Source organism: Pyrus communis, chromosome 13 (genome assembly GCF_041283825.1).
Source record: "Pyrus communis isolate YQ-2024b chromosome 13, ASM4128382v1, whole genome shotgun sequence".
In the NCBI taxonomy this organism is placed as follows: domain Eukaryota; kingdom Viridiplantae; phylum Streptophyta; class Magnoliopsida; order Rosales; family Rosaceae; genus Pyrus; species Pyrus communis.
In genome coordinates, this window is record NC_142577.1 from 18,444,873 (window position 1) to 18,471,344 (window position 26,472).

Consider the following 26,472-nt stretch of genomic DNA (forward strand, 5'->3'; position numbering starts at 1 on the left):
GTTTTATGCTTTTTTTTTTTTTTTTTTTTTTGCGATTATTCTAGTGGGTTTCTGTGTTTCCATTTCTTGTGCAGATCGGCAAAGCCATTTCTGGTGGGTTTCTGTGTTTCCATTTTTTGTGCAGATTGGTAAAGCCGTTACTGGTGGGTTTCTGGGTTTTGTGGAGATCAGCAAAGGAGCACTGTTTCTGGTTTGAAGGTGTTATTGGACTTTAGAAGGTTTCATTAAGGGAGCACTGTAGCTCCACTTACTTTGAAAAAAAGCTAGTTTTCCAAAGCAGCATTTAGCTGCTTCAGCTTTTCTGATGATTTCAACTTATTCTCACAGCAACTTCCAAAATAATCTCTCTTTTTTTTAGTTTACCAAACACCTTCAACATAAAAACTCTGAAAATAAGCAGCTTTTTTTTTAAGCACCTCAATGCCAAACCATACCTAAATCTAGGGCTCCAATTTACAGGTACTCCAAAAAGCTAACACGTGAGAAAAGCTTGATTGCCTCCAACCCAATGAGAGTGGAGCAAGTGTCCTACATGGTACATACCACGCTGCTAGTGGCAAGCTGGTACAATTTGCCAATGTTTTTGTTATAGGTGGTAGATTTGTTCAGTTAAAAATTAGGGTAAAGTACAAAAAACTACCTCAACTATTGGTGTCACGACACTTTCATATCTCATCTTTTTAAATTGACAATGTCATACCTCATCTTACAAATTTGTGTCAATGTTATACCTTCCGTTAGCTTGGCCGTTTATTTCTCAGTTAAATGCTGATGTGTCTTGATCCGAGACCCATTTTTTATTAAAAAATTATTAAAAACTAAAAAAAAAATCATTTAATATTTTTTAAATATTAAAATAATAAAGAAAAGTTATTTAAAAAAAAAATAAGCCAACATCACAACATCAGTTCGTCCCCTTCCCCCCTTCTCTCTCTTCTCCCCATCTTCATCTTCTCCCCCCCCCTTCTGCAACTGCAACCTAGAAAAACAGAAGAGAAAAAAAAAAAACCAATTTGTTTTCCCCGCTCCCCACCCCCTCTTCTCCTCGCACCCAACCTCCCCACCTTCGCATCCACCCTCTGCACCCAACCTTGCACCCATTACCTGCAACCCAAAAAAAAACCTAGATCCCGTTGAGGTGGAATCGGGAAACCTTCACCAGGCGAATTTCGAAGGTTGAGAACCTGGGCGCGGAGAAAATTGGGGGGGGGGGGGGGAACGGAAAAACTGGGTTTCTTTTCTTTTTTTTTTTTTTTTTCCTTCTCTCTTCTTCTTCTTCTTGTTTTTCTTTTGCAAGGTGGATGGGTTGGTATTTTTGTGGTTTTGGGGGGGGGGGGAGGGAGGACGAGAGTTTCCCTTTTTTTAAGGTGGATGGGTTGGTATTTTTTTTTTGGGGGGGCAGGGACAAACTGGGTTTGGTTTGGGGTTTTTTTTTTTTTTTTTTTTTCTCTTCTTCTTCTTCTTCCTCTTCTACTTCCTCCTTCTTCTTCTTTCTGGGTTGCAGGAAGATGGGGAAGAGAGGGAGGGACGAAAGGAGAGGTTTATTTTTTTTTTTTAATACTTTAATACTATTAAATGATTTTTTTTGTTTTTAATAATATTTTATTAATTTTTTTAATAAAAAATGGGTCCCAGATCAAGCCACGTCAGCATTTAACTGAGAAATAAACGGCCAAACTAACGGAAGGTATAACATTGACATAATTTCTAAAGATGAGGTATGACATTGTCAATTTTAAAAGATGAGGTATGAAAATGTCGTGACACCAATAGTTGAGATTGTTTTTTGTACTTTACTCTAAAAATTAATATGTGCTGAAGATATTTCTTTAAATTTAGATATAGGTCAACTTCTTAACAAGAAAAATTTGAAAACACTCTAATTCAGAGAGAGAGAAAAAAAAAATCAAAATTGAATGAAAGAGAGCAAAAAGGTCGTGATACATAGACTCTGCCACTCATCACTCCTTAAACCCTAGCAAATAAAAGGAATCTTGCTAGAGATGGAGTCAATGGACTTACACGATTTATGTGCTACGTGTGAGTCCTGGTGTGGGTCCCACAAGGCACTCAAAGATTCTTTCCCTACATCCTTCCTTCCTTCCCTCCTTGTCTCTGTGCCAGCCGTGCACCACCTTATATAATACCCCCGTCCACCATGTGTGTCATTGCCAGAGCTAATTAAGCATTTTAACCACCAATTGCTTCCAATGGCTATCTGGCAAAGCCCCATTTCCTTCACTACCTAGCAAGCGAACCATATCTCACCAAATCAATACAACCTAGCCAGCCCATAAACCCTAAACAAAAACCCACTTACGTACCATTCCTACAATTAGCAGTATCAACCAAACCTGATCAGCTAGCTGCTTAGTTAATCTTCGCTTAATTAGCTGCCTCTCATTAGCCTCCTCAAGTGTTCTCTTTCCTGAGGTGAAATGGGCAAGGCAGACTACGAGTGCCCACGCCATGTCGAAATTCCTCCTTCCAAGCCATTTTTCAAGGCTCTGAAATCATCTCTGAAAGAAACTTTCTTTCCCGATGACCCTTTCAGGCAATTTAAGAACCAACCCACACCTAGAAAACTTGTTCTAGGATTGCAACACTTTGTGCCAATCCTCGAATGGGCTCCTCGCTATACTTTTGACTTCTTCAAATCTGATCTCATTTCTGGAATCACCATTGCCAGTCTTGCAGTTCCTCAAGGGATCAGCTATGCAAATTTAGCAAACTTGCCCCCAATTATTGGCCTATGTGAGTACCCAAAAAATTATGTGTAATCAAACATTTTCTTCTTACACCAAACTTACGTTGCCAAATTGTGAATCTGGTCAGTTATGCATTCAAGTAACAACATACAAGACCAATGCTCTAGTCTCATAGTAAAAACAAAAGTACGTACTTTATGATGGAATCGTGTTCAGAAAAATCTCATTTCTGTCTTTTTTGGAAAAATGAATGCAGATTCGAGCTTTGTGCCTCCATTGGTGTATGCCATGCTTGGAAGTTCAAAAGATTTGGCAGTGGGTACTGTGGCGGTTGCATCCCTTCTCATATCTTCCATGTTGGGGAAGGTTGTTAGCCCTACTGAGAACCCTAAGCTCTACTTTCAGTTGGCTCTCACCTCTACCTTCTTTGCTGGAGCTTTCCAGGCTTCTCTTGGCTTCTTAAGGTATGTAATTTAATTTGCTGCCAATTCATATTTGTTACAAAGTTTTGATATAAGCAAAATGAAAAAACAATCAAGAAGCAACCCCTCTGAAACGATGTTTGTATGTACGTATATGTGTATTTGCAGACTTGGGTTTGTCGTGGACTTTCTGTCTCATGCAACAATAGTGGGTTTCATGGGTGGAGCAGCCACTGTTGTATGTCTCCAGCAGCTTAAAGGGGTACTAGGGTTGATTCATTTCACCCATGAGACAGATGTTATATCTGTCATGAAATCTATCTTTTCTCAAGTGCACAAGGTATAAAGTTCTCTTTTTAATCTAATCTATTAATTTCTAGCTAATGCTTTACCACTTCCACAAATTTTGGCAATTTTTTTACATATGCCTTTTTGGACATTATTAGTTAATATCATATAATGAATGTAAATTATGTTGCAGTGGAGGTGGGAAACTTCTGTGCTGGGATGCTGTTTCCTCTGCTTTCTATTGCTCACAAGATACTTTGTAAGTATATACACCACGTACCTTTCTGAGATATATACAATCCATTATTCGAAGCATTATATCTTTGTTTATAATTGATCATTTTCTCTAAACTTGAAGAAGGATTTAAGGAATTATTTCCATGTAAAAACTTTTCATGCATGTCGTTTACTGGCTTGCCAAAACTAATAATTAAGACGTCACCAAAAGTACCAACGCCAGTTATAGTTGCTTCAGTTGTTTCATGAACCATGTAATTAACTCCATCGATCTTAAGTTAAAAAAAGGTTTATTGAACCGGAAGAACGTTGTCAAACAAGATATATTCTTGTTGTGAAGTGATATATATGCACTCTCTTTTCCCAAATGCTATATATTATGTGACCTCTTCGGACACACAACATCTAGAAGTTAAAAATTCATATACATAATATTCTTTTGTCTGATTGTTTACACATCAAAAGAGACTTATATTAACATATTTATAATTGGTGGATTGCCCAAGTGGATAAGACATCTTTTTCAACTCACTGGGATTCAAGTTCAAATCATTTTCCTTCTCTTAATCTTGATAGTCTTTCATTATAGTAAAAATAATATTAACATACTGTGAAAGATAAATTCTAAAAAAATCGATACTTAATTACCGGTACAGATTCACAGTTTAATAAACATAATCATAAGTTTCTTAAAAGGATATGACAGTTCGTATACCTGAGATGCGAATAGATTTTGAAGTCCTAAACTTTGGATTTAGCACCTTTAGCATGGAGATGGTCTCACAACCTAAACAGCCTAAATATCTTCACCTTTAGCATAGGTTAAAGTGTCTCAATATCTTCACTTTTCTCTTCTTTTTTGTCTGTTCAAAGGATAACCCACTGCTGTTTCAATCCAGTTTTCTCACAATGTCCATTAATTCAACTTATAAATCACTTCAAACCCTATACGTACAATTAAAAAACGCTAAATTTTGCAAACAAAGAAAATACCTCAATGCCTGGGTTGATTTGCTGGAGAAATAGCGATTTTTTTAGAAATTTTTCCTACGCCGTTCCCATTCTCTCTGCTTCGATGTTAAATTTTGGTTTTTTATTTTTTTCTTACTAGGTGTAAAGATAAATCTACTTATTGAATTGGGTTTGTGAGAGTAGTTTAGGTAGTAAATTTGAGTTTAAAGAAATATTGATAGTTTAATTAAAATTAATATAGGTGTAGAGAGTAAATTAGACGTAAAGATTATATGGGTTCAAATAAAATTTTCATAAAAAAAATTACTAGTCACCAATGTCTCAGTTTAAATTAGCAAAATAGAATATCTTAGAATAGTATAAATTTCTCTCCATGCATGCCCATGACTAGTTAATTCTTGCCTTACATTGGGATTAAAATGGCTATCTTTTTTGTACCCAAAAAGAAAATTGCTATTTTTATCGGTTCTTGTTTTAATGATGATGCTTATGACAATTAGAGCAAGAGAAAACCGGCCTTCTTTTGGATAAACGCAATGATGCCACTGTGCTCCGTGATCTTGGGAAGCCTTCTGGTTTTTCTAACGCATGCTGAAAAACATGGCGTTCTAGTAGTAAGCATCTCACTCTCTCCCCAGCATATATACAATATATATCACATAATAATTACTTTTTATTTAATTATTTTTGTATGATATGTTAATTAACTTAAATAGACCCTTTGTTTTTGCAGATTGGACACCTTAAAAAAGGGTTGAACCCGCCATCCGTGTCTGACTTGGCTTTCGGGTCGCCATATCTTTCGACAGCCATTAAAACTGGGATCGTCACTGGTGTCATCGGCCTTGCTGTAGGTCCCTGCGTTCCTCAGTATTTGCTTAGCACACAATGTATATAATGAAGGCTTTAGGCTAACATTGCTAGATTACTGATGGTGGACGTGCAGGAAGGAGTAGCTGTCGGAAGAAGTTTTGCTGCGTTTAAAAACTACCACATTGACGGTAACAAAGAAATGATCGCTTTCGGGATGATGAACATTGCAGGCTCTTGCACTTCTTGCTACTTGACCGCCGGTACATACCCTTTTCATGGCCATACCTAGCGTTCAATATATATGTAACGAGAAATGCGCTCTTTTTTTAATGAATGTCGGTTCATATTCAGTCTGACAATATGAGCATATGTCTGGCAACACAAATCTAGCAAGAGGGCATTGCTTTATACATAAGAGTCTTTAATCAAACACATGGATAAGTTATCTAGTAGTTTTTACCAGATTCACGAATCATATGCGTCTCTTATGGCTGCAATTACTTGCAGGACCATTTTCGCGAACTGCGGTGAACTTCAATGCAGGATGCAAAACTGCAGTCTCCAACATTGTAATGGCGACTGCAGTGATGTTCACACTCTTGTTTTTGACGCCATTGTTCCATTACACTCCACTTGTGGTGCTCTCCGCCATTATAATGGCTGCCATGCTTAGCCTCATCGATTACGAAGCCGTCATCCATCTCTGGAAAGTAGACAAGGTGGACTGCATTGTGTGCCTGGGTGCATACTTTGGCGTTGTCTTTGGCAGTGTTGAGATTGGCCTAGTCATTGCAGTAAGTAGGAGAGTATAGGAAGGGTTTTCTTTCTTGCGTCACAAGAAAGTTTTTCTTTTTACACATTTCTGGATGCATATATAACGTTTATATGTATTTGCAGGTTGCAGTTTCACTGCTAAGGGTTCTGCTATTCGTGGCGAGGCCAAGGACTTTCGCCTTAGGCAACATTCCAAACTCGTCGATTTATAGAAGCATTGATCAGTACCCGGCTGCGAACAATATTCCAGGAGTTCTTATTCTTCAAATTGATGCACCAATCTACTTTGCTAATGCAAACTATTTAAGGGAAAGGTACATAAAATACTTAAGTTAGATATCGATATATGAAAACGACATAGCCAGCGAGGTAGAGTTTTAATCTATGCTCAAAATGTGGTTCACAGGATCTCAAGATGGATATATGAGGAGGAAGACAAGATAAAATCTTCTGGACAAACAAGCTTACACTATGTTATACTAGACATTGGCAGTAAGTGATCAATTTGCAACAGTAACAAGTTAACATGTACGATCTCTGGCTTTTTATTACAAGTCTAATGCTAAAATTAAAATCAAATTACAGCGGTTGGAAGCATCGATACGAGCGGGATCACCATGCTTGAAGAGGTCCAGAAAAATGTTGATAGAAAGGGTCTCAAGGTATGAGATTATGGTAGACTAGTTCTGTTAGATATGGTTCACATTTTTGTTTGATCATGTGCTGATGTTTTATTCTTTCTTCTGATCTATCAGCTTGTACTAGCAAACCCCCGAAGCGAGGTGATCAAGAAGCTCGAGAAGTCCAAGTTCATCGAGAAAATCGGTCAGGAATGGATCTATCTTACAGTGGCAGAGGCTGTATCGGCATGTAACTTCACGCTACACACCTGCAAACCGAATCCAGGAGAAATAGACGGAAACAGACACGATGACAGCGTCTAATCTACGATGATCAATCAAATGAATGAAAGTTTTACGATATGTGTGGCAGGGGCTTTAACATAAGAGAATCTCTATATATATCTAACATGATTGATCCCCAAGACGCAGGGAGGAGGGTTTCCCAGCAGATGGGGACATAGCTAGGGTGCTTATAAGTATTAAGCTTATGTATTATTATTGCTACTATACACAAAATCAAGAGATTATGAAGAATGCCGATGATGCTCAAGGCCAGGCTTCTATTTTAGTCAAGCCTGAAGGCCTTGTGTGCAGATCGTTTAACGGTGTAATATTCCATTATCAATGAAGCGTAATATTCCGCATCTGAGGTAGTTTTACACTAACACCAACTTGACAGAGACACTTTACGACATTCCGGTTGTAAAGTTCAAGCCATACGATCTGGAGGGGAAACTAAAAATAACTATGAATAATCTGCTATTTGATGAATTGGCTAGCAATTAACAAATGCATTATATGAAGAAGACTTCGCTGTTATTCATCCAAGGAAATGAAGGTGTCACTGTCAAGCAATCTCAAGGTAATGCATAAAGAAGCGTCGAGACAAGTGCTCATGAATTATGCATCCATCAAGATATTTGAACAATGGTGTAACTCACATCAGAATAATAGAAGGACCATACATAGAGCATTCATACGGGGCAGTAAGGATGCACAAAAACCTATTCAACAGTTACATTGCTATTTGGACAATTACAAATAAACTTAGTTCTGCAGGACCTAATTTCAAGTTTTCGGTTTCACCACATAAGCAGCAGATACCCAACTTAATTCAAGGGCTAAACTACTCCTTACACTGGAAAAACAGGCTAACAACTTCACAGTAAGGGATCTCTCAGTAAAACGCAATCGCTCAAAACAAAAAGGCTTGAAAATTTTAGAAAGAGACAAAACCTTGAGTAAATGCATGTTATGATTATGGAAAGCACCTTCCTGCAAATAACCAGGGCCAAAGGAAACCTTGCAAACTGAGTAAGGGCAAAAAACTGTCACCAGTGCTGTCGGTTCTTTAGAATACACAATCTCTCGCTATAATGGGCCTGATACTTTGCTCCAACAAAATACAAATAAAGGAACTTATGAATCGGACTGTTTGAATAGGCGTGGAATCAATTCATGGGCACTGATATCTAAATCCTCCGGATCCCTGAAATAAACAGAGACATTAGATTACCTAGCTCCAAAACACTGCTGTTGATGTGATCAATATTCTAAAAGATAGGTTTTGTACAATAGGTTAGTTGGACGTTATTATAGTAAATATTAAGTGAGTAACCACATTGATGCTGCTTCCCTGAAATTTTCCTACAAGCATCCTCAAACTTTCGTAGATTAAAATAAAAACAAAAACCCACTTCCCACTATTATTTTCACATCCATATGTTCAAGCTTTCCATTTCTTCATTCTCTTAAAAGCAAAAAGGACAATACTTCAATGGGTTTGCACATTGAAGAAAGAAACTAACATTAGAACTCCAAGGTGGTAATAAAAGATAACCTAAAGCTTCAACTTAAAGGCGGTACAAAATGCAACCACCAAATATAACCTAAGTTCTGATGAAGCAGGTGACTGGTGATGGAACTTTAGACTTTGCAATACATTCTTGGTAATTTAAATAATAAAATTAAAAGTCATCCATACTTGAGTTCGTATTTAGTTACAAATTGGCACTTCCTCAGGAACACTGTGTGTGTGTGTGTGTGAGAGAGAGAGAGAGAGAGAGAGAGAGAGAGAGACCTGCACAATGTCTGGCCCAGTTCAATGGAACTAGAAATAAACCACAGCTTCCGCAGGAAAGGGGTCTCAAATTGCACAAAGAAGCCATCATGTTGCCCATGTTTCCATTTCCTTGAACCTTGACCTTTCCAAACCTGCAAAAAGTATTTGATCATTGAAACCTCTTTGTTAACAACAAAAACCTTTTATTGAATCAGTCAATACTTCCGCCTAAATTTAAATCACCCGCGAATAAAAGTTGGATTTAGCAAATTGGAACCAGAGAAAGCTAGTGACATCTGAAACAGACCAATTAACTACTTTCTTTTTCCTGAGACATACCAATAAATGCTTAACCTTCCCAAAAACACCATGCAATCATCATGCACGAGTCTTTTAAGCACTTGAAGTCTTGAACCCATGTCAGAGGTCAAACCTCCAAAAAGTAATTAAAACACTTCTAGTTTTGCACACACACAAGTACACCGCACGCAAAGATACAGAGACTTAGGCACATGTAACATGCAAATGTGACATGACTTATGTTAACTGCTCATTAAAGTCCTTTTTTTATTTGAGAAGAAAATGCTATTAGTTCCCTAATTATAACTAACTCAAGAAGGTAACGATCGAAAATGCATGACAGATACTCCATGGCACATTGCAAAAGCATCTATGAGAACCTTTTTCTTGGGCCTTGCAAGCACCCAAACTCAAATTGAAACATCCATACATGTGCGTGTTAATTGCCCATGTGCTTATCGTCTAAAGAAAGTTCTCCATCGTGTCACACGATGAACCTTAATAGTTGTCTTCCTAACAGAATAAGATTAAGATTTATAGTTGTAAATACAAATGAAGTGAAATGTACCTGTGGATAAGACATGATACTTTTGGGAGTCACCAAGCAAGCTGCTTTGGAGAAAGAATCCTCAGCATACTGCCTAAGAAATGAAAAACAACTGCCATGTGTATGGGGCGATTCAAAAGCCTGGAATAACAGGCAAGCATTGATTAGTTAAACAAAAAATTCACCTGCTAGTATGGATAACAGTAGCAGAGAATGATGGCTCACAGCTCAGAAAGGATAAACTTAATGCAATAAATTGTTTTATTGGAACAGCGAAAAAGGGTTCATAGGACCAAAAATGCTGAAAAAAAACTTTTCAACCAATCACGAAAGGGATATTTTGAAAAAATATGAAAACTCTAAACTTAATACCTTATCAATATTCACAGCTGGAGCATATTTCTCGGTGTCTGTTTCTTCCTTATCTAGGAGAAAGTAAACTCTAGCCTCCACTTTAGAAGTTTCATGCCATGATTTTACAGCTGACTCCATTGTCTCGACAAGGAAAGAAAACATTTCTTCCCAACATTCTTCAGATCCACGCTTCCCAGACTGCAAAGAGAAAGAGTAACTTAATTTTAGGACTGATTAAAACAATCCAAGGGCAGGTGATCTTAAGTCTTTTTATAAGCTTCTGGAACTCAACGTGTTAACCTTCAGGGCGATAAGAAAGCTTCTACCTATAATATATGAAAGTAGGCAAGTCGCATCATTCACACGAAGAAAGATAAAGCAGATTGAAAAAAGAATAACGTATATAAATGACTGAGCAATTATAATTATCACTCAAGCACAAAGATAATAGAAGGTATCAAAATGAGAATAATAATGAACAACAGTGTTTTCTGAAGGTCACGAATCCTTGATAAATACACTCACCATTTCAGATTTCAGTTTATCTAAATGCCTCGCCATATCAACATTGGATCTCATTTTCTCCACCACTTCTGCACGTTTTTTATCTCTCACCAACTGAGAAATCCTTTTTATCTTTCTTGATACTTCCGTGCTTTGCGAGTTATATTCCAAAGCTGTTTGGAAAGCAACCAAAGCCTACAACATACGTTGAACAGAAGGATATCAGCAGCAGAAAACCAATATCATGTGGTCTAGTCCAGAAGGCCATAAAAATGGGAAGATTGGAAGAACTTCTAGACATACGTCATCATATTGTTCCATGGCCTCTAATATGCAACCTTTCCTGAAATATCCCTGAAGATGCGTAAAAAAGATTATTTAAAGGAATAAATAACAAAAATCAAGACTTCTGGTTTTCTAAAAGTACAAGCTTATTGAAGCAAAATAGAATTTAAGAAAAAATAAAATAAAACAACAGTACCTTCTCCCACTGGGGGTTCAATTTAATTGTTGTCTCTGCATCAGCAAGGGCTTTGCTAAGCTTAACCAATTGAAGAAATGCTGCAGCACGGTTGCTGGCCAACAATGGAACATTAAGAAGATGCATCAGTACAGCATGCAATGATTGTTAAACGAGAAAATTCAGCCAAGACCGTGTATCCTTGGAAATTTTAATTTTTCATCACTACTATGCTACTTCATATGGAAAACTTCAACGTTTTCATTAACATCCTTTAAACACCTTTAAACAGTAGAAACAATCCTAGTTATAAACAAAATAATGAAGATACACATAAAGAAAGTTGACCAATTATCATTCAATAATTATGAAACAGCAGGCACCCGACCTATTCAGAAACCATTCCTAGCTTATCTAAGCTCTCTCTAACATCTTTCACAGATCAGCCCTTTGTTTTAACAAATGGTATAAACACTATTCATGTGGTAGCACTTGAAGCAGGAACAATACATAGTCGACCCTAAGACCAACTATAGCATTGGACATAACAGAGCAGGTTTGCTTTTCATATTTACTTGGAAATAAAAAGGGCATAGTCACAAATGTGGTATCAAAGTATTTTGCCGCAACGAGGTTTTGTTTTGACAATTATATCCCCTTTTTATTCCTAATGGCCTTGCTTTCTTCTATAAATTCCAAATTTCATAAGATCTCAAAATACTTTTCCGCACAAATAAGTGAAATGTTAACCGAAACATTAGCTTCTTTAACGAAACAATCCAGAATTTTTTAACGGCGCCCAAGATAGGTTACATGAGGTTCATCTCATCTTATATCACTCAAAAAATTTCATCTACCATAATGGTTATGCAGATATTTTTCGGTAACAAATTCTATACATCTTGTCTACGAAAGTGCCTGAATTTTTACTGGTAACATACGAAAGGAATTCCTTTGCATCTGAATACTATAACTTCTGTTAATCAAAATAACGAACAACAAACTAGTATATCAACCCCGAACCTCATGTAACTTTGGAGTTCATACAAATTACAAAATGTTGGGGGAGTTCGAAGGGGCAAACATAAACAACATGAACAATAGAAAATCATCTGATTTTCTACATAAACAAAGCACACAACTTCAAATTCCTAGAATTACTGAAATCATTCCATTACCAAAAATATTCAACAAAAACCCATGTGAAGAAGTCAAGTACATATCAAATTGAAAACTACAAAATCCCAACAAAAAAAATTATTAAAAAAAAAAAAGGAAATTTGAGGTGGTTAATGTACCTATAGAGAGTGGGGTTATTAGGGTCTTGCTTGATGGCCTGAGTGTAGAGTGCAGCGGCTTTGAGGTAGTTCCCCGCTTTGAACTGCTCATTTCCTTTATCTTTCAGAGACTCAGCTCCTCCACCTCCTGCCGATGCGCCCACCCTACCTGCTCCTCCCCCCTCTGCTGCCGCCATTCCTGACTAGGGTTTATGATTCACTGCAAGCAAATCTCCTGTCTCCTGCCCCCGCTTTCTCTGATACGACCCCAGAACCGCGATTCCGAGCGATGGTTTCACAACTTTCACTTCCACCTGGACTTCAAAAGTGAAAATGGGTCGGGCTGTTTTGTCCGACTTGGGTTTAAACCCATTTGTCTAATTGGGTCCAATGGATTTTCGAGTTAAAAGGGCTCGGCCCAAATATATTACACTTTCGGAGTGGTTGTCAGACCCAAGCTTCTTCTCTAAACACCCATCAATTTTACTTAAAAAAAAGAAAAAGAAAAAGACACTTATATCCATACATAAAATTATCATAAAGGACTTAGTGATTTTTTAAGGAAAATAATTTTTTTTTTCTTTGGTAGGGTTTGATATAAACAACGTGGTAACCATGCAGCCACATGTAACCTGTAGAACAAAGACTGACATCAACAGAAATTGCTTGATAAAATTATGTAGTGTCGTGTCCATAATATTGTATGTACACTACACTAAGTATATACACTTTTTTTTTTTTTTGCAGCCACACTTAGTAGTTGGACTAGAAGTCACTCAGATTTTGGACCTATTCACTCTTGAATGTATTTTGTTTCCAATCTCATAAAAATTATTTTCAGCGTGAGCAGGGTGAAATTCTCTATAGCCTTTCCGAGTCCGAATGAGTGAATAACTGTAACTGATAACTAGTTGTCCATTTTTTCAAAGAAGGAAAAATAAAAATTCTTTTGAAATGTGGCAAATTAGGGTTTTAGTCTTGGGCTTTTTCTAAAAAGGTCCAGACTTGAGAGCCCACGTGTTTTGTATGAAAATAACTTGGGCCGAGCATAACCTGAGCCCATCTCAGCAAAGGCAAGATCTATCGCATTTATATAAACAGAGGGTGTGTTAGGGTTTTGTGCTTCACAAAGACAAGGGTTTGCTCTCTCGGCCGCTTTTAGCCTCACCCTTCATCTCTCTGCAGAGCTCTCGAGCTCCTCCAAGTTTTCAGCCATGGCCGTCGGGTACTCTCTCTCTCTCTCTCTCTCTCTACACACACACTAACGTATTTCAGCACATGGATTTCTCGATCAGTGACTGACATGTTAACCTTTGTATTATACAGCAAGAACAAGAGGATTTCCAAGTCGAAGAAAGGAGGAAAGAAGAAAGCGTAAGCTTATTTTTTTACATCTATACATACACACTGATTTATATGGATCTGGGTTTGTTTTAGTTTTGTTCTTATTTGTCATTTCGTATGATTTGTTAATTATGTGATAACCCCACTTATTTACTAATTAATTTGTATTTGTGGAACGAAAATATAGGGTTGATCCGTTTGCCAAGAAGGATTGGTATGACATCAAGGCCCCGAAACTGTTCAACAACACGAATGTGGGCAAAACTCTTGTCTCCCGTACTCAGGGTACCAAGGTATTGATGTTATCTATCAATCTTTGTTTTTTCTTTCCGTTTTAGATTTAGTTTTTTGGAATACCATATTAAGTAGGGTGAAAGCTATTGTGGAATCAGTTTATTTTGCTTTTCTTTCGACGAAATAGATTAGCGGGTGGGGGTTTTTATTAGACTGCTGTTATTGTTGATTTATGCTTTTGTTGTGTCCTTATGGATTGCAAATGTTTTGAAATTATCGTGTTTAAGTACGGCACGATTTTCTGTCTTCTGGAAGGCTGGTATTTAGAGTGGTGTTTTTGTGCTTGCAGTATTAAGTTTATTTTGGGAAATGGTTTCTGCATACCGGGTTCTCCTTCTGCACTATGTTTATTTTTATCCAAATGCCATAAATAAACTCGAGTGCGGAGGGGTAGAGCAGTGAGGTGCCGTAATCACGTGCTTATGTTAATGTCGAGTAGAATGACTGTTACACCTGTTACAATTTTCTTTATCTATTTAGAAATTTTCATTGCATCAGTAATTATTATACAAAACTTTCAAATGTATACATCGCTTTTTTGAAAAAATTGTTTAGCAATTTTTTTCCCCACATGATAACACACTTTGTATATATTTAAATTGTTGACAGTGCATGCTTTTAACAAGTTTTTCGGTTTTAACAGATTGCTTCAGAAGGACTCAAGCATAGAGTCTTTGAGGTATCACTCGCTGACCTTCAGGGTGATGAGGAGCATGCTTACAGAAAGATGCGGTTGAGAGCTGAAGATGTCCAAGGGAAGACTGTTCTTACTAATTTCTGGGTATGCTTGAATTATTTATGTTAATATATTTTTGGTATCTTTTGTATGATTTCTTATGAACCTGTGCTCATGTATTATTGAATTATTCAGGGAATGAACTTCACCACTGACAAGCTTAGGTCTTTGGTGCGCAAATGGCAAACCTTGATTGAAGCTCATGTGGATGTGAAGACCACCGACAACTATACTCTAAGGATGTTCTGCATTGGCTTCACCAAGAGACGTCCAAATCAGGTCAAGAGGACCTGCTATGCACAGTCTAGCCAAGTCAGACAGGTAATGTATATCTTAATATGGAAATTCTCCCCTGCACTTTTTTCCTAATGAGTGGACGGAGTTAAACCCCAACCGTTCGCACTTGAAAAAAAAAGGTGTGGGTGAGCAAAGCTCTGCCTTAATAATTTGCATGATGTATTTGAATTTATCATGAATTTTGTGTATGTACTTATGCATGGTAGTGTTTGTTTCTGACGCCATAATGCTACATTTATTGTCAGATTCGCCGTAAGATGAGTGAGATCATGATTGCCCAGGCTACATCAAGTGATCTTAAGGGCTTGGTCAACAAGTTCATTGCTGAGAGTATTGGTAAAGAGATTGAGAAGGCAACAATGAGCATCTATCCATTGCAAAATGTCTTCATCAGGAAGGTCAAGATCTTGAAGGCACCCAAGTTTGATCTCACCAAGCTCATGGAGGTATACCCTTTTTGCTCTTGGAAATCTATTTTTAAAATTTTTCCATTCGAAATATTATATATAGTTAATGATGAACCGTGGTCATAGTACTTCCGAGAGTCCTTGGCCTTATTTATCATCTACGTATTTCATTTGAGGGTTTGGCATCAGAATTTTTTGGTGCTATTTACTCCTTATCATTTGCGTGCTTTCATCATGATTAGTAGCATTTCTGCATCATGATGCAAATTGTGCACATAGTTCTTCATACTGAGGCCGTAAGCTAAACTTTAGTGAAATGGATTTTGTGTAACTAGGTTTATGGTGGCGAAGATGTTGGTGTGAAGGTTGAGAGGCCCACCGAAGAAGCAGCGCCTGAGGTGCAGCAAGAAATTGTTGGTGCTTAAGTGCTGCCTCTGTTATTTCCTTTTAAGTAGTATTGTTCAATTTATGTTGTGAACTTAAAGAGACCATATTACTTGGTGCATGTTTTGTTCTAGCTTTTTGAGAAGATGAAAGTTGCTTGATCGAAATTTTGTGCTTTTAATCTAAATACTAAATTTTGAGAAGATGATTGAGTCTTGCTTTATACATCCTACAAATCTATTATTCCTCATACGGTATCAACTTCTGTGGCTGTACAAGTGTCATATTATACACATTTGGACTGAACTTGGACCGTCTGAGGTGCCGCGGCGATGCCTGTTGTAACCCCTCAGCTCTAAGTTTTGGCGGTTTTCCGGGACATCGCTTCCATAGCAGTTGCAATTAGTGGTGCAAGAGAAATTTGATTGGACAAATAGAGAAAAATGCAGCAATGATCCCTTAACTTTAATTCAATTGGAGTAATGGTTCCTCAACTTTATTTCCTTAACCATTGGTCTCTCAATTCGTCAAAATGTGCAATTATGGTCCTTTTTTTTAACATCGGCAATAGTTTGGTTAAATTTAGTCATGTGCGTCGCATAGGAGACTGATTGTAGGGGCAATTAGGGAAATATAATATTTCTTGTGGGTTGAATTCTATCGAACGCAAAACCCATCCCCAATTGAAATCAGCCTTTATTGAAGGAAGATAATAGCATAAACCAACCAGTTTTGTGCAAAATATCGGTGAATTCGAAGCAGGTATGACAATGTGGTATGGAAGAGCTTTACTGCACTGGTATAGAGGAGAAGGCATGGAGGAGCAAGCAGTTCACTTAACCTTAGAGGAAAATGGACGATTTGGAAGCCAATGCCGATGAGGAGAAGACATATGGTAACATCAACTAATCGAGGCCTTCTTGGTCCATGAACATCAAAAAACAAGCACCAATATCGTCTATTTCAAAGCCTTCATGATCTTCCCCTCTTTGCTGAAGCTTGTGTCCTAGAACTTTGACCTACAGATCCATGTAAATCTCGTCTTGCTTGGTTTCCCATCCCCTTGTATTGACTTCAACCCACGGGAAACAATGTTTCCTTAATTACCCCTACAATTCGTTTTATGTGCCACGCGCGTGATTGCATTTAGCATAATTACTGACGGTGTTAACTAAAATGATCATATACACACATTTTGACGAGTTGAGAGACCATTGCTCTAATTGGATTAAATTGATCCCTCTCTGGCACTGGCAGTTCCGAAATCCGATCAATATCCAACTCTATCCATTTTGCGACTTATCGGAAGCATACATTCAACGCATCCAAGCATTCCGAAAGCAACTGAAGCATCGTAAGTTAAAAACGAGAAGAAAATAAGTGGCTTGTTTTGAATGGTTAATGGGAGGTGATAATACGAAGGAAGCAGCTCATTTTGATTAGACGAAGCCTATTTTACACGGAAACTGAGGTAATACACTTGTGTTTTGGCTAACTAATCCGAGAAATGATTCGCTAAACACAACATTAGGATCATTTAACGAAATAAAACATGCTTCCCTCTCGAGTGATTATTGCCTCAATCTCCATTGGTGGAGGGTCTCATGCAGCCACACACACAACCCTTCCTGCGCCTCTCGCTGCTTCTGCCGCTGTAAATAAAATCCCTCAGGAGAACGCCTGTTCTGCTCACGTAAAATCCGTGCCTCCCCTTCTTTTTATTCTCATCCTCCAGTTTGAGCAAAATGTAGTGAATGTTCTGCAACTCAAACTGCAGCCTTCCGATCTTCTCTGACCCTTTACTTGCCTCTTCGACTACTCTCTCTCTGCGGACATTTCCAGCCTCCTCCAACTCTATGGAAGTCTGCTCGTCCAAAGACGGAGATTCCTCAATCTTCTTTTTCAGTTGATCATTAGTTTCCACCAGCTGCACAACAGCAGACTCAACTTCAAGTAAGTGTCTTTTGACTGTTTCATATTCAATGCCGTTGGCCCTTTTGCCCTTCTTGCTTGTCTCCATCTTCTTATCCAAATCCCGAGCAATTGTCTGCAGACTCGTCAGCTTCTGGGCATCAGAGGCCAGTCTCTCCAAGATTTTTTCCTTCTTGCCTTCGTGACGTGGCCTTCGAAGGGACGCTTCCAGCTTCTCAATTCCCCACTCCTTCTCAGCCTCAACTTCTGAAGAAAAATTCTGAATCATCTGCTCAGAATCTGTAAACCGATGGCTGGGGGTAACATCTTCCATGCGTGCAGATGCCTGATTTTCTTTCTCACTGGCAACCGGATCCTGGTGACAGTATTGTTCGGCAGTCTCCCATAACTCAAGCATCTGATCATCAGTCCCACCAGTACCTCTCCAGCTTCTTCCATACGATGATAAATCAGAAACATGATCAAGCGGAATGTCTTTCATCAAAGTCCCATTAGCAGATTTTGTCTTCTGCAACTTGCGATTTTCACCAGTGAACTCCTTCCCAAGTTTCACCTCTTCACATTTACTGCCTTTTTCTTTAAGTAAGGTACCTTTTGATTGTAACTCTTCAATCTCCACAGACGAGTTGCTGGTTTTTGTACTTTGCTGAGTTGAAAGGCTTTCAATTTCTTCCACCATTGCCTTTTCAAAGGCTTCCATCACAAGCCTTTCCGTCTCTTCCACAAACGTCTTTTCAACTTCTTTTATCATAGTTTGCACTTCTGCCAATTCTGAAATTCCGTCGGGTACCAATGGGCTTTGATCTTCTATGGAATCTTGACAGTTCTTTTCATATGGATGATTTGGCGGTTTCACATCCTAGAGGCACGAACATGCTAATTAGTGGAAAGAAAAAGAGCAGAAGCTAGCAATGGTGATAGCTAGAGTGGTCCAATAAGACACAAACATGGTAATTAAGTATCAAGTTTTAACATTAAACTTCAATTATCCACACAAGCCAAGTTGCAAACCTCTGATCTACATCTGTTTCTGTTAGGAAGGTCTTCACTAGAACAAGAATGTTTTACGTTTAGCGTTAAATTTCAGTTATAAACAGGACACCTAGGATTAGAATTAAATCGAACTTTCATGTGTACTTATGATAGCAGTTAATAAATACACATTCTCTCCATGCCAATAAGGCCAGAAACACAGACAGACACTTCTACGTTATTGAAAACTCGTGGTAAGGCTGTCAAAACCAAAAATGAGTCGACTCTACCTAGCTTAGACTTAATTGCTGAATCATCACTATCATCAATGTTTCTAAAGAGAGAAAATATTACCTTATCTTGGTGATTTCTTGCTACAAGAAGCTTCGATCTAAGTACGGCATTGTGCTGAAGAGATGCTACATTCTCTCTCAATGAGGCTACGGCAGGAACGTATGCAGACAACTGGCCGATCAGTCCTCCAACTTCACCTTCCAAAGAGCTAACTCTTTCTTTCATTTGTTCGACCTCCAAAGATTTCGCAGCACTTTCATCTTTAAGACTCTCACAAACATCAGTGAGCTCATGAACCGTATTTTCAAGAAAAGCTTCACGGAGAGCAGAAACTTGAAGATCAAAATAGAATGTCGCAGCCTCAGCCTCCCAGAGTTCAAAGTCATTGCTTCTCTCTTGCAGCTCGGAACTCAAATACTCCTCTCTTGTTCTATGTTCTTCAATTACTTCACTTAAGATACCCACTTCATTCGCCAGGGTTTCATTTGCTTCACGAAGGCTCTCGATTTCATCTTTCTGATTTGAGTTATCATTGGATAGTTCTAGAATCTGCTTCTCACAATTCTCCCTCAGTCGCTTTGAATCTTCATGTTCCATCCTCATTTCCTGAACAGTTCTGCATAATTCCACATTCAAGTTTTCAGCCTTTCTAAGCTTCTCTTCTACTTCTGAGAGCTCCATGGTTTTCTGCTTCAGAGAATCCTTTCCAGCTAAAATTTGATGGTTCAGCTGATCTTTCGAGTCCTTGGCTTCATGCAGTTCCTTGTGCAACAATCGAACTGTCTCATTCAGATGTAGATTTTCTACTTCTTTTTCAATTCCGTTACATAAGATTTGGTTCTTCAGAATTTCATTTGCCTCACAAAGGCTTTTGATTTCCTTTTTCTGATTTGTGCTATCTTCAGATAGTTCAAAAATCTCCTTCTCACAATTTTCTCGCACTAGATTTGATTCTTCAATTTCCATCTTCAGTTCCTGAACTGTTCTGCACAATTCCACATTCAAATCTTCCGTCCTTTTAAGCTTCTCTTCTGCCTCCGAGAGCTCCAAGGTTTTCTGTTTCAGAGAATCGTTTCCAACTAAAACTTGACGGCTTAGTTCACCATTTAAGTCCTTGGCTTCACACAGTTCCTTGTCCAACAATTGGACCGTCTCATTCAGATGCAGGTTTTCTACTTCTTTCATCACTAAATTCTCCCCCAATGTTCCAACAGCCTCTTTGAGGTCGTTATTAATTACAAATTGACTGTTGAGATCTTTAGCAAGTGATTTTAGTTCCGCAGCTTTCTCAATTGTGAAGCTCTCTAAAACCAACGAGAGGGTGCTGAAAGCTAGTGCTTCGTGGAAATTAACACTATTATCCTCTTCAAGCATTTTCTTTTCCTCTTTGAGGGCCATAAGTTCCTTAAGCAAAGATGTCTTCTCTTCAAGCACCTTGGAATTTTCTTCCTGCAGAACCACATAAGCATCCTCCAAATTTGTCAGCTTAGGTTGAAGAGTTAACAATTCAGCCTCTAATATTTCCTCCTTTTGCTCTTTCCCCGTCACTTCCAATCTCAACTCCCTTGTCATCTCTAGAAGGTCATGCTTCTCATTTTGTAGTGTAGAACAATGGTTTATCACGATCTCATACTCCTGCTCAAAGAATTGTTTTTCCGTCTCTACCTCTGCACCCTCTGATCTCAACTGCCCAAGTACAGTTAAGAGCACTGACTTCTCAACAAGCAACTGCTGTTCCTCATCCTTGCTCCGTAACAAAGAAGTTTTCAAGTCCTTGATAGTATTCAAAATGTGCAGCACATTTACTTTCCCTGGTTCAGTCTTATCGTCCTGCCTATCTGGTTCAATCTGTAGAGCCCTGAGGACTTGACGAACGCCCAACCTCAACTTGTCGATTTCTTCCACCAAGAATTGTTCTTCCACCTGTAGTTCGAGATTTTCACTCTCCAACTCTGAGATCAGCTTACTAGAAAACTTGGATTTCTCAACGTGTCTCTGACACTCGATGAATAATGACAAATTCTTCTCTTCCAGATCTTCTATAAACTTCTGAAGGATAAAGATCTCGATCTGGGCATTTAAAGCTTTATCTAGTTCTTCTTCAAATTCTTTCTTTCCCAGCTTTCTTTCTTCCTGCATGAGGTGGACATTGTTTTCCAAACCCGCCAATCGGGCCTCACTTGACCGTATATAACTTGCACGCTCTCGTTTTTCTGCATGGAGGGAACCCCGTAGTTCTTCTACTGCACTAAGTGTGGAGCCTTCCTCCTTCCCCAGGTTAGAATATTTCTTCTCTAATTTTGTAAAGCGCTTTTCCAGGTTTCGCAGTCTCTCCTCAACATCTTTCAACTGAAATACCAGGGTGCCTCTCTCATTAAGAAGATTGGACTTCTCATTATTGAGAGATTGGCACAACTCTTCTAAGCTGTTTGATCGTGCTCTGAACCGTTCAAGCTCAATGTCTGCAACAGAGAGGGAATTGTCCAGCAAGGTGTTTCTCTCAAAAAGCGCCTGCATATTCTGAGTGATAACTTGTAACTGTGAAAGCAGGTGAGCCTTCTCAGCCACAAGAGTGGATTTTTCTCCCTGGAGAAACTGGCAAGACGCTTGCAATTCTTGGACCCTCTCTCTCAAACCCTCCAACTCAGCGTTCAACCCCAACAGTGAGCTCCCCATAAAATCGTTCTCCTTTGAAAGTTTACCCGTATCCTTCAACTTCTCATAAAGAAGTTCTCTCTCTTCTTTCCCCCTTGTGCATATATCTTCCAGCTTCGATTTTTCATTTTGCAAGTCTTTCACAGATGATTCAAAGCATTCAGGATTTAAACCAGCCGACTCCACCTGCTTCACCATAGCTTGATATCTTCTATTTAATCCCTTAATTTCCTCCTCCAAATGTAAAATATGCTGCTGGAGAGCATTGCTTTGGTCTGATTTTACTGCAACCTCTTGTTCAAGTTTTTCTTTCATCTCTTTGATGTTGAAGATTTCATCTTGCAGATTCTTTATGGAGACAGTGCAAGAAAAATTCAATTCACTTAGGCTCTTATTTTCCTCCTTTGCCCGTTGGACATCATCCTTCATACCCTGTTCGCGTATCTCCAAGTCCTTCAACATTTGAAGCCCATTTTTGAACTCCAGTGCTAAAGCTTTCTGTTCCTCCTGGGATTGAGAATGCAACTTCTGTAGAGCTTGAAGAGTCGCTTCAGCTTGCACAAACTGTAAGTGCTCCTCTTCCATCAAAATGTGAAGTTTCTCCATCTGGTCATCCTTCTCTAAAAGTTCTTGATCCTTAGTTGTAATCTTCTTCAGCAGACTGTCCGCCTCTAACCGCAGAGAGTGATTTGATCTCTCCAAGAGTACACATTGTTCTTCAGCACTCTTCAATTTTGCGGAGCCTATCAAAACTTCGCTATTTAGTCGTTTGGCATCTGCTTGAGCCTTAGAAATTTCGCTTTCCATTTTAGCTATTGTATCCATGCACTGCTTGTATAGAAGAGCTGCAGCTTCTTTCCCTTCCTCCAGTGTAGCCAGGGATTCCTTCAAATATTTGACTTCACCTTGAGCTCTTTCAATTTGTTCATTAAGCATTCTGACATTTTCCTCAGAGACAGAGATTTTCGTCTCCAAAGCAGATATCTTCTCAAGACATTGCTTGTACTGAAGTAAACAATCTTCCTTTTCAGCCTCTAGTTTAGAAAGTTCTTGCTTGAGACTTTGAGCTTCAGTTTCTGCTTTAACAGCCCGCTCGTTAAGTCCCTTTGCATCCCATTGGGAAAAAGATAACTTGCTCTCCAGGTTAGATATCCTTTCCAAACATCGATTGTACTGCAGAAGACCAGCATCCCTCTCCGCTTCTAATTCCACCAGGGCTTCCTTCAATATTTTAGTTTCAATATCAGCTTTGCTTGCTCGTTCATCAAGCCCTCCAATAGCCCTTTGTGCATCATCTAGTTCTCTCCCCAGTTTAGACAACTTCTCCAAACTCTGCTCGTACTGAAGAAGGACTGCGTCTTTTTCAGATTGTATCTCATCTAGAGCTTTCTTTAAGGATTGAACTTCAGTTTCTGCTTTTGCAGCACGTTCAGATTGAGAAAGAACCTGGGTCTTGAGACTCTGGTTCTCACTCGTTAACTGAGAAAACCCATTTTGGAACTTCTGTTTGAAATCTTCCGCTTCATGAAAATTTAATCCTTGTCCCATCATTCCCTCTGCAACCTTTGAACTATTTGGCACTTCTCCTGGAGTGAACATCTCAATGAACTGCTTTAGACCACCTCTTCTGCTTATTCCAGAGTCGGAGTCTGCTGAGTTTCCTCCATTCCTTTTCAAAGCTTGTGAATTGATTGACGAGAGGCCCAATGCATCCTTATGCAAGTCATCAGGGTCAAATAAGGCACAAACTGGATGTGGCATTTCTGGTGTATGAGGTTCGACGTCTGGCCCAGAAGAGCCTGAGGACGATTCATCAGCCAATACATAAGGTACTTGGTTGGGAAATGCTTCTGCCATGGTTCGATGAGCCTGGCGCAGCTCCACAGTTGCATGATCGTACCTCTCTGCTAATGCACGATAAGCTCGATAGAACTCCTCCACCAGTTTCATGAGCTCCGGGCGTTTCTTGTAGTACATTTCTGCCCTCCTTGCAAAAGAATCTGCATCTTCTTCAATGAGCTTGATCATTGCTTTGACTTTGGCATCCATGTCTGCATAACAAGATTTTGAGTCAATTACAAATGTAGCCCGAAAATCCAAGGATATCCATATGCAAAAACACACTCAATTGCACACATTGCAGAGAAAGAGAGAAATCAAACTGAGAAATTTCCAAGTACATTCGTTTCTTTATCACTGACCTGATTTTTTTTTTTTAAACATATTTCATATGCTGGAAATGACATCATGCTAATATCATAGATCACAAAACTTGAGAACCGCCATATTTTGTTTACGTTCATTCTTCATCTAGTTTCATGTTCAAATGAACGTGAATGTTATTGATCATAGTTTTACAGAAAAGTAACTGGACATGGGAGTCTTATACTGTCCTTTGTTGGCCAAGCAAATGCTAACCAGGTATGAACACGGCTGGCCACGCAAAGAATGGTTTTCAGTATTTAGTTTTAGTTCTATTTACTCTCCTCCCTCGGTTACCATATCTCTTCTGTCCTTTCATCTCCATCTAAATACAAAATTGTTAAGAACTGGACTCAGCTTTTAAAAAATTAACATCCAAAAGAAGAAGAATATAAGCAACTGGCTTGCTTAACATCTTTATGTTGTCATTACCACAAAAATGCTGTGTCTTATTGGTATGACTTGCCATCACTCATAAGTAGTAGCTATATGCCTAGTGCACATACAACTGATAGCTTATATCTGCATCTGAACAAACAAACTTCAATCCAAGTCCTACTAAACGGATAAATTTTACAGAAAAATATCAAGACCTGTAAGATTCTCCTGAAGCCATTTTGAGTTCTTTGGAATGTGACTATCCCACCACCAAGAATATAATCGTCTGGACTCAGAATGTAACATGGTTGCCATGACTCCGGCGCAGTACAACAACAGAACTTGTTTTGAGTTGGGAAAGGCCAGAATATCAGTTCAAGAAACTTCCACCCCTCAATATTCCAGATGAAGATTTGCAGTTCTCTCTCTCTCTCTCCCTCCTTGCACCTGTGCACCAAAATCATCAAAGAAAATATAACCGTCGGAATGGCACAAGGTTCACACCAGCAAGAAGATATCAAGACAAAACAAACAATACAAAATTGCATCCTACCTCCTCTATTAGACAGATAACAATTGATCCAAGGAAATAAGTAACCACTAAGCAAGAAAACAGCATTGAAACCAAAAACAATGTGGAAAATTGAAGTTTTCTTCAATATATGAGAAATAAAACAATCTTGTAAGTGCTACAAATTGGAAAACACAGAAACCAGGCATCCATAAATTTACCCAATAAAACCCAGTACACAGCAGCTTTTTTTTTAATTTTATAAAATTCATAAAACAGGAAGCCAAACTGCACAATCAGCTTTTTTTAATTTGCATAAGCTCGGTACACAGTAGCTTTTTCTAATTATACAAAATTCATAAAACAAGAAGCCAAACTAAAACACATACCACCTATCAAATACAGAAAAGAGTTTATGAGAAAATAAACACACCAAAGATGGGAGATGATGCAAATCAATTCCAAACAACAGCAGAGATAGATAAAAAAAAGTTGACTTTTCCCCCACTTTTATTAACCACAAGATCAAGAGCTTACCAGTAGATTGACTGATAGCAGGTGCTGGGACTTCCAATCAGCAAGTGAACCTACAAACCAAAGGAACGTCATAAATGCATTAGTTTTGAGCAGATGGGTCTTCATAAAAATTGCAAAAGCTTCAACCTTTATGAACCCAGAAGATTAAAAACTTACTCAGTGAATGATTTCAGAGGTGGATTCTGATAGAACATCAAAATCTCTCATTAAAACATCACCATTCACATTAGAAACCAATGTGAAAAACCAATGAGTTTTTTCAATTCAGCAGCTATGATTGGAAAACTCCAGCTGCATACATTACAGTTTCACCCCATTCTCTCTCACTCTTAAACAGAATACTCTCTCACTACACTTCTCCATTTATTGGGTTTTGTGCAGTATATTTGACAGATTTGGAACGAGACTTTGATGACACTGTAAACCGTAAAGGCGAGAAAAAGAGAACGAGGAAGTAAAAAAAGTAACAGAAACTGTTATTTTTTCCCTTATCTTGGAAAACACTATTCTAATTCAAAAAATGGAAGTGACGTTACTCCGAGAGTTTTGATGTCGTTTGTCGTTTTTGCCCAACTTTTTGAAACATTTTCTGACTTTTGTTAGGGAGCGTTTGTTTGCCCTCACTAAGTTGGACTGGACTGGACTGGACTAACTATTAGTCCAATACTGTGTTTGTTTCATGCTGGGACTAACATTAATGAGACTAAAGGGGACTAGCATGGACAAAACCCTTCACTAAGAGGTCTTAGCGAGACCCCCCAATAACCATGGGACTAGCTAAGACTATCTTCTCTTTCTCGTCCTCGTCATGCTCAACGACCACTCTCGACAGACTCCTCGTCATCTCCGGTCACCTAGATCAATCATTAACTTTCCGACTCTCTTTCAGATCCATTTCACAACCAACTTTCATACAAAATATACCAAATTGAAGCTGCGAGTGACAAGATTACGATTTTACTTGAATCGAGGCCAAAATGTGGTCGAATGTGGCTGGAAAATGGCCTGGAAGTCTCGGCCTGTTTGGGCTTCTTCAAATCCATGACAGATTCGAGCATTCAAAGCTAAGATCTCGGTCCAGGGATGATGATGAATTTTTTGGCGGTGCTAACTTCATCCAATTTAACGAGGAAATGGTAGGAAAAAATGAAGAAAAAGATAAGATCATAATAAAATATTAATAATTTA

The 26,472-nt window shown here is 38.6% G+C and overlaps 4 protein-coding genes across 4 annotated transcripts; 2 read left to right on the top strand and 2 right to left on the bottom strand.

The window, feature by feature from the left end:
- The first annotated feature begins 2,167 nt into the window (after positions 1 to 2,167).
- On the top strand, positions 2,168 to 7,481 carry LOC137736947 (sulfate transporter 3.1-like). The gene is made up of 12 exons (XM_068476273.2): positions 2,168 to 2,754; positions 2,965 to 3,172; positions 3,299 to 3,470; positions 3,612 to 3,677; positions 5,128 to 5,241; positions 5,361 to 5,477; positions 5,574 to 5,700; positions 5,948 to 6,234; positions 6,338 to 6,528; positions 6,621 to 6,706; positions 6,800 to 6,876; positions 6,970 to 7,481. Exons 1-12 carry the CDS (start codon positions 2,439 to 2,441, stop codon positions 7,156 to 7,158), a joined length of 1,950 nt encoding a protein of 649 aa, XP_068332374.2. The 5' UTR covers positions 2,168 to 2,438; the 3' UTR covers positions 7,159 to 7,481.
- Positions 7,482 to 7,756: 275 nt separating this feature from the next.
- Positions 7,757 to 12,686, bottom strand: LOC137736948 (uncharacterized). Its single transcript, XM_068476274.2, has 8 exons — positions 12,363 to 12,686; positions 11,086 to 11,179; positions 10,908 to 10,958; positions 10,626 to 10,799; positions 10,119 to 10,298; positions 9,768 to 9,887; positions 8,918 to 9,051; positions 7,757 to 8,326 (listed from the first exon to the last, which is right to left on the bottom strand). Exons 1-8 carry the CDS (start codon positions 12,536 to 12,538, stop codon positions 8,257 to 8,259), a joined length of 999 nt encoding a protein of 332 aa, XP_068332375.2. The 5' UTR covers positions 12,539 to 12,686; the 3' UTR covers positions 7,757 to 8,256.
- Positions 12,687 to 13,439: 753 nt separating this feature from the next.
- On the top strand, positions 13,440 to 16,006 carry LOC137738310 (small ribosomal subunit protein eS1y). Its single transcript, XM_068477949.2, has 7 exons — positions 13,440 to 13,566; positions 13,668 to 13,715; positions 13,873 to 13,978; positions 14,623 to 14,760; positions 14,851 to 15,036; positions 15,258 to 15,458; positions 15,755 to 16,006. The coding sequence occupies exons 1-7, from the start codon at positions 13,556 to 13,558 to the stop codon at positions 15,842 to 15,844; spliced, it is 780 nt and encodes a 259-aa protein (XP_068334050.1). The 5' UTR covers positions 13,440 to 13,555; the 3' UTR covers positions 15,845 to 16,006.
- Positions 16,007 to 17,218: 1,212 nt separating this feature from the next.
- Positions 17,219 to 25,712, bottom strand: LOC137737608 (protein NETWORKED 1A). The gene is made up of 5 exons (XM_068477143.2): positions 25,441 to 25,712; positions 25,285 to 25,334; positions 24,452 to 24,683; positions 19,062 to 23,707; positions 17,219 to 18,594 (listed from the first exon to the last, which is right to left on the bottom strand). Exons 3-5 carry the CDS (start codon positions 24,549 to 24,551, stop codon positions 17,383 to 17,385), a joined length of 5,958 nt encoding a protein of 1,985 aa, XP_068333244.2. The 5' UTR covers positions 24,552 to 24,683; positions 25,285 to 25,334; positions 25,441 to 25,712; the 3' UTR covers positions 17,219 to 17,382.
- Between the last annotated feature and the right edge of the window lie 760 nt (positions 25,713 to 26,472).

Coding starts and splice junctions, on each gene's coding strand:
- LOC137736947 (XM_068476273.2), top strand. CDS start 2,439: ATGGGCAAGGCAGACTACGAGTGCCCACGCCATGTCGAAATTCCTCCT. Junction 2,755..2,964: donor GCCCCCAATTATTGGCCTAT/GTGAGTACCCAA, acceptor AAATGAATGCAG/ATTCGAGCTTTGTGCCTCCA. Junction 5,478..5,573: donor CTGGTGTCATCGGCCTTGCT/GTAGGTCCCTGC, acceptor GTGGACGTGCAG/GAAGGAGTAGCTGTCGGAAG.
- LOC137736948 (XM_068476274.2), bottom strand. CDS start 12,538: ATGGCGGCAGCAGAGGGGGGAGGAGCAGGTAGGGTGGGCGCATCGGCA. Junction 10,800..10,907: donor CCATGGAACAATATGATGAC/GTATGTCTAGAA, acceptor CGTATGTTGTAG/GCTTTGGTTGCTTTCCAAAC. Junction 10,299..10,625: donor ATAAACTGAAATCTGAAATG/GTGAGTGTATTT, acceptor TTCTCTTTGCAG/TCTGGGAAGCGTGGATCTGA.
- LOC137738310 (XM_068477949.2), top strand. Junction 14,761..14,850: donor CTGTTCTTACTAATTTCTGG/GTATGCTTGAAT, acceptor TGAATTATTCAG/GGAATGAACTTCACCACTGA. Junction 15,037..15,257: donor AGTCTAGCCAAGTCAGACAG/GTAATGTATATC, acceptor ATTTATTGTCAG/ATTCGCCGTAAGATGAGTGA.
- LOC137737608 (XM_068477143.2), bottom strand. CDS start 24,551: ATGGCAACCATGTTACATTCTGAGTCCAGACGATTATATTCTTGGTGG. Junction 23,708..24,451: donor GCTTCAGGAGAATCTTACAG/GTCTTGATATTT, acceptor CTTGTTATGCAG/ACATGGATGCCAAAGTCAAA. Junction 18,595..19,061: donor CAAGAAATCACCAAGATAAG/GTAATATTTTCT, acceptor TCGTGCCTCTAG/GATGTGAAACCGCCAAATCA.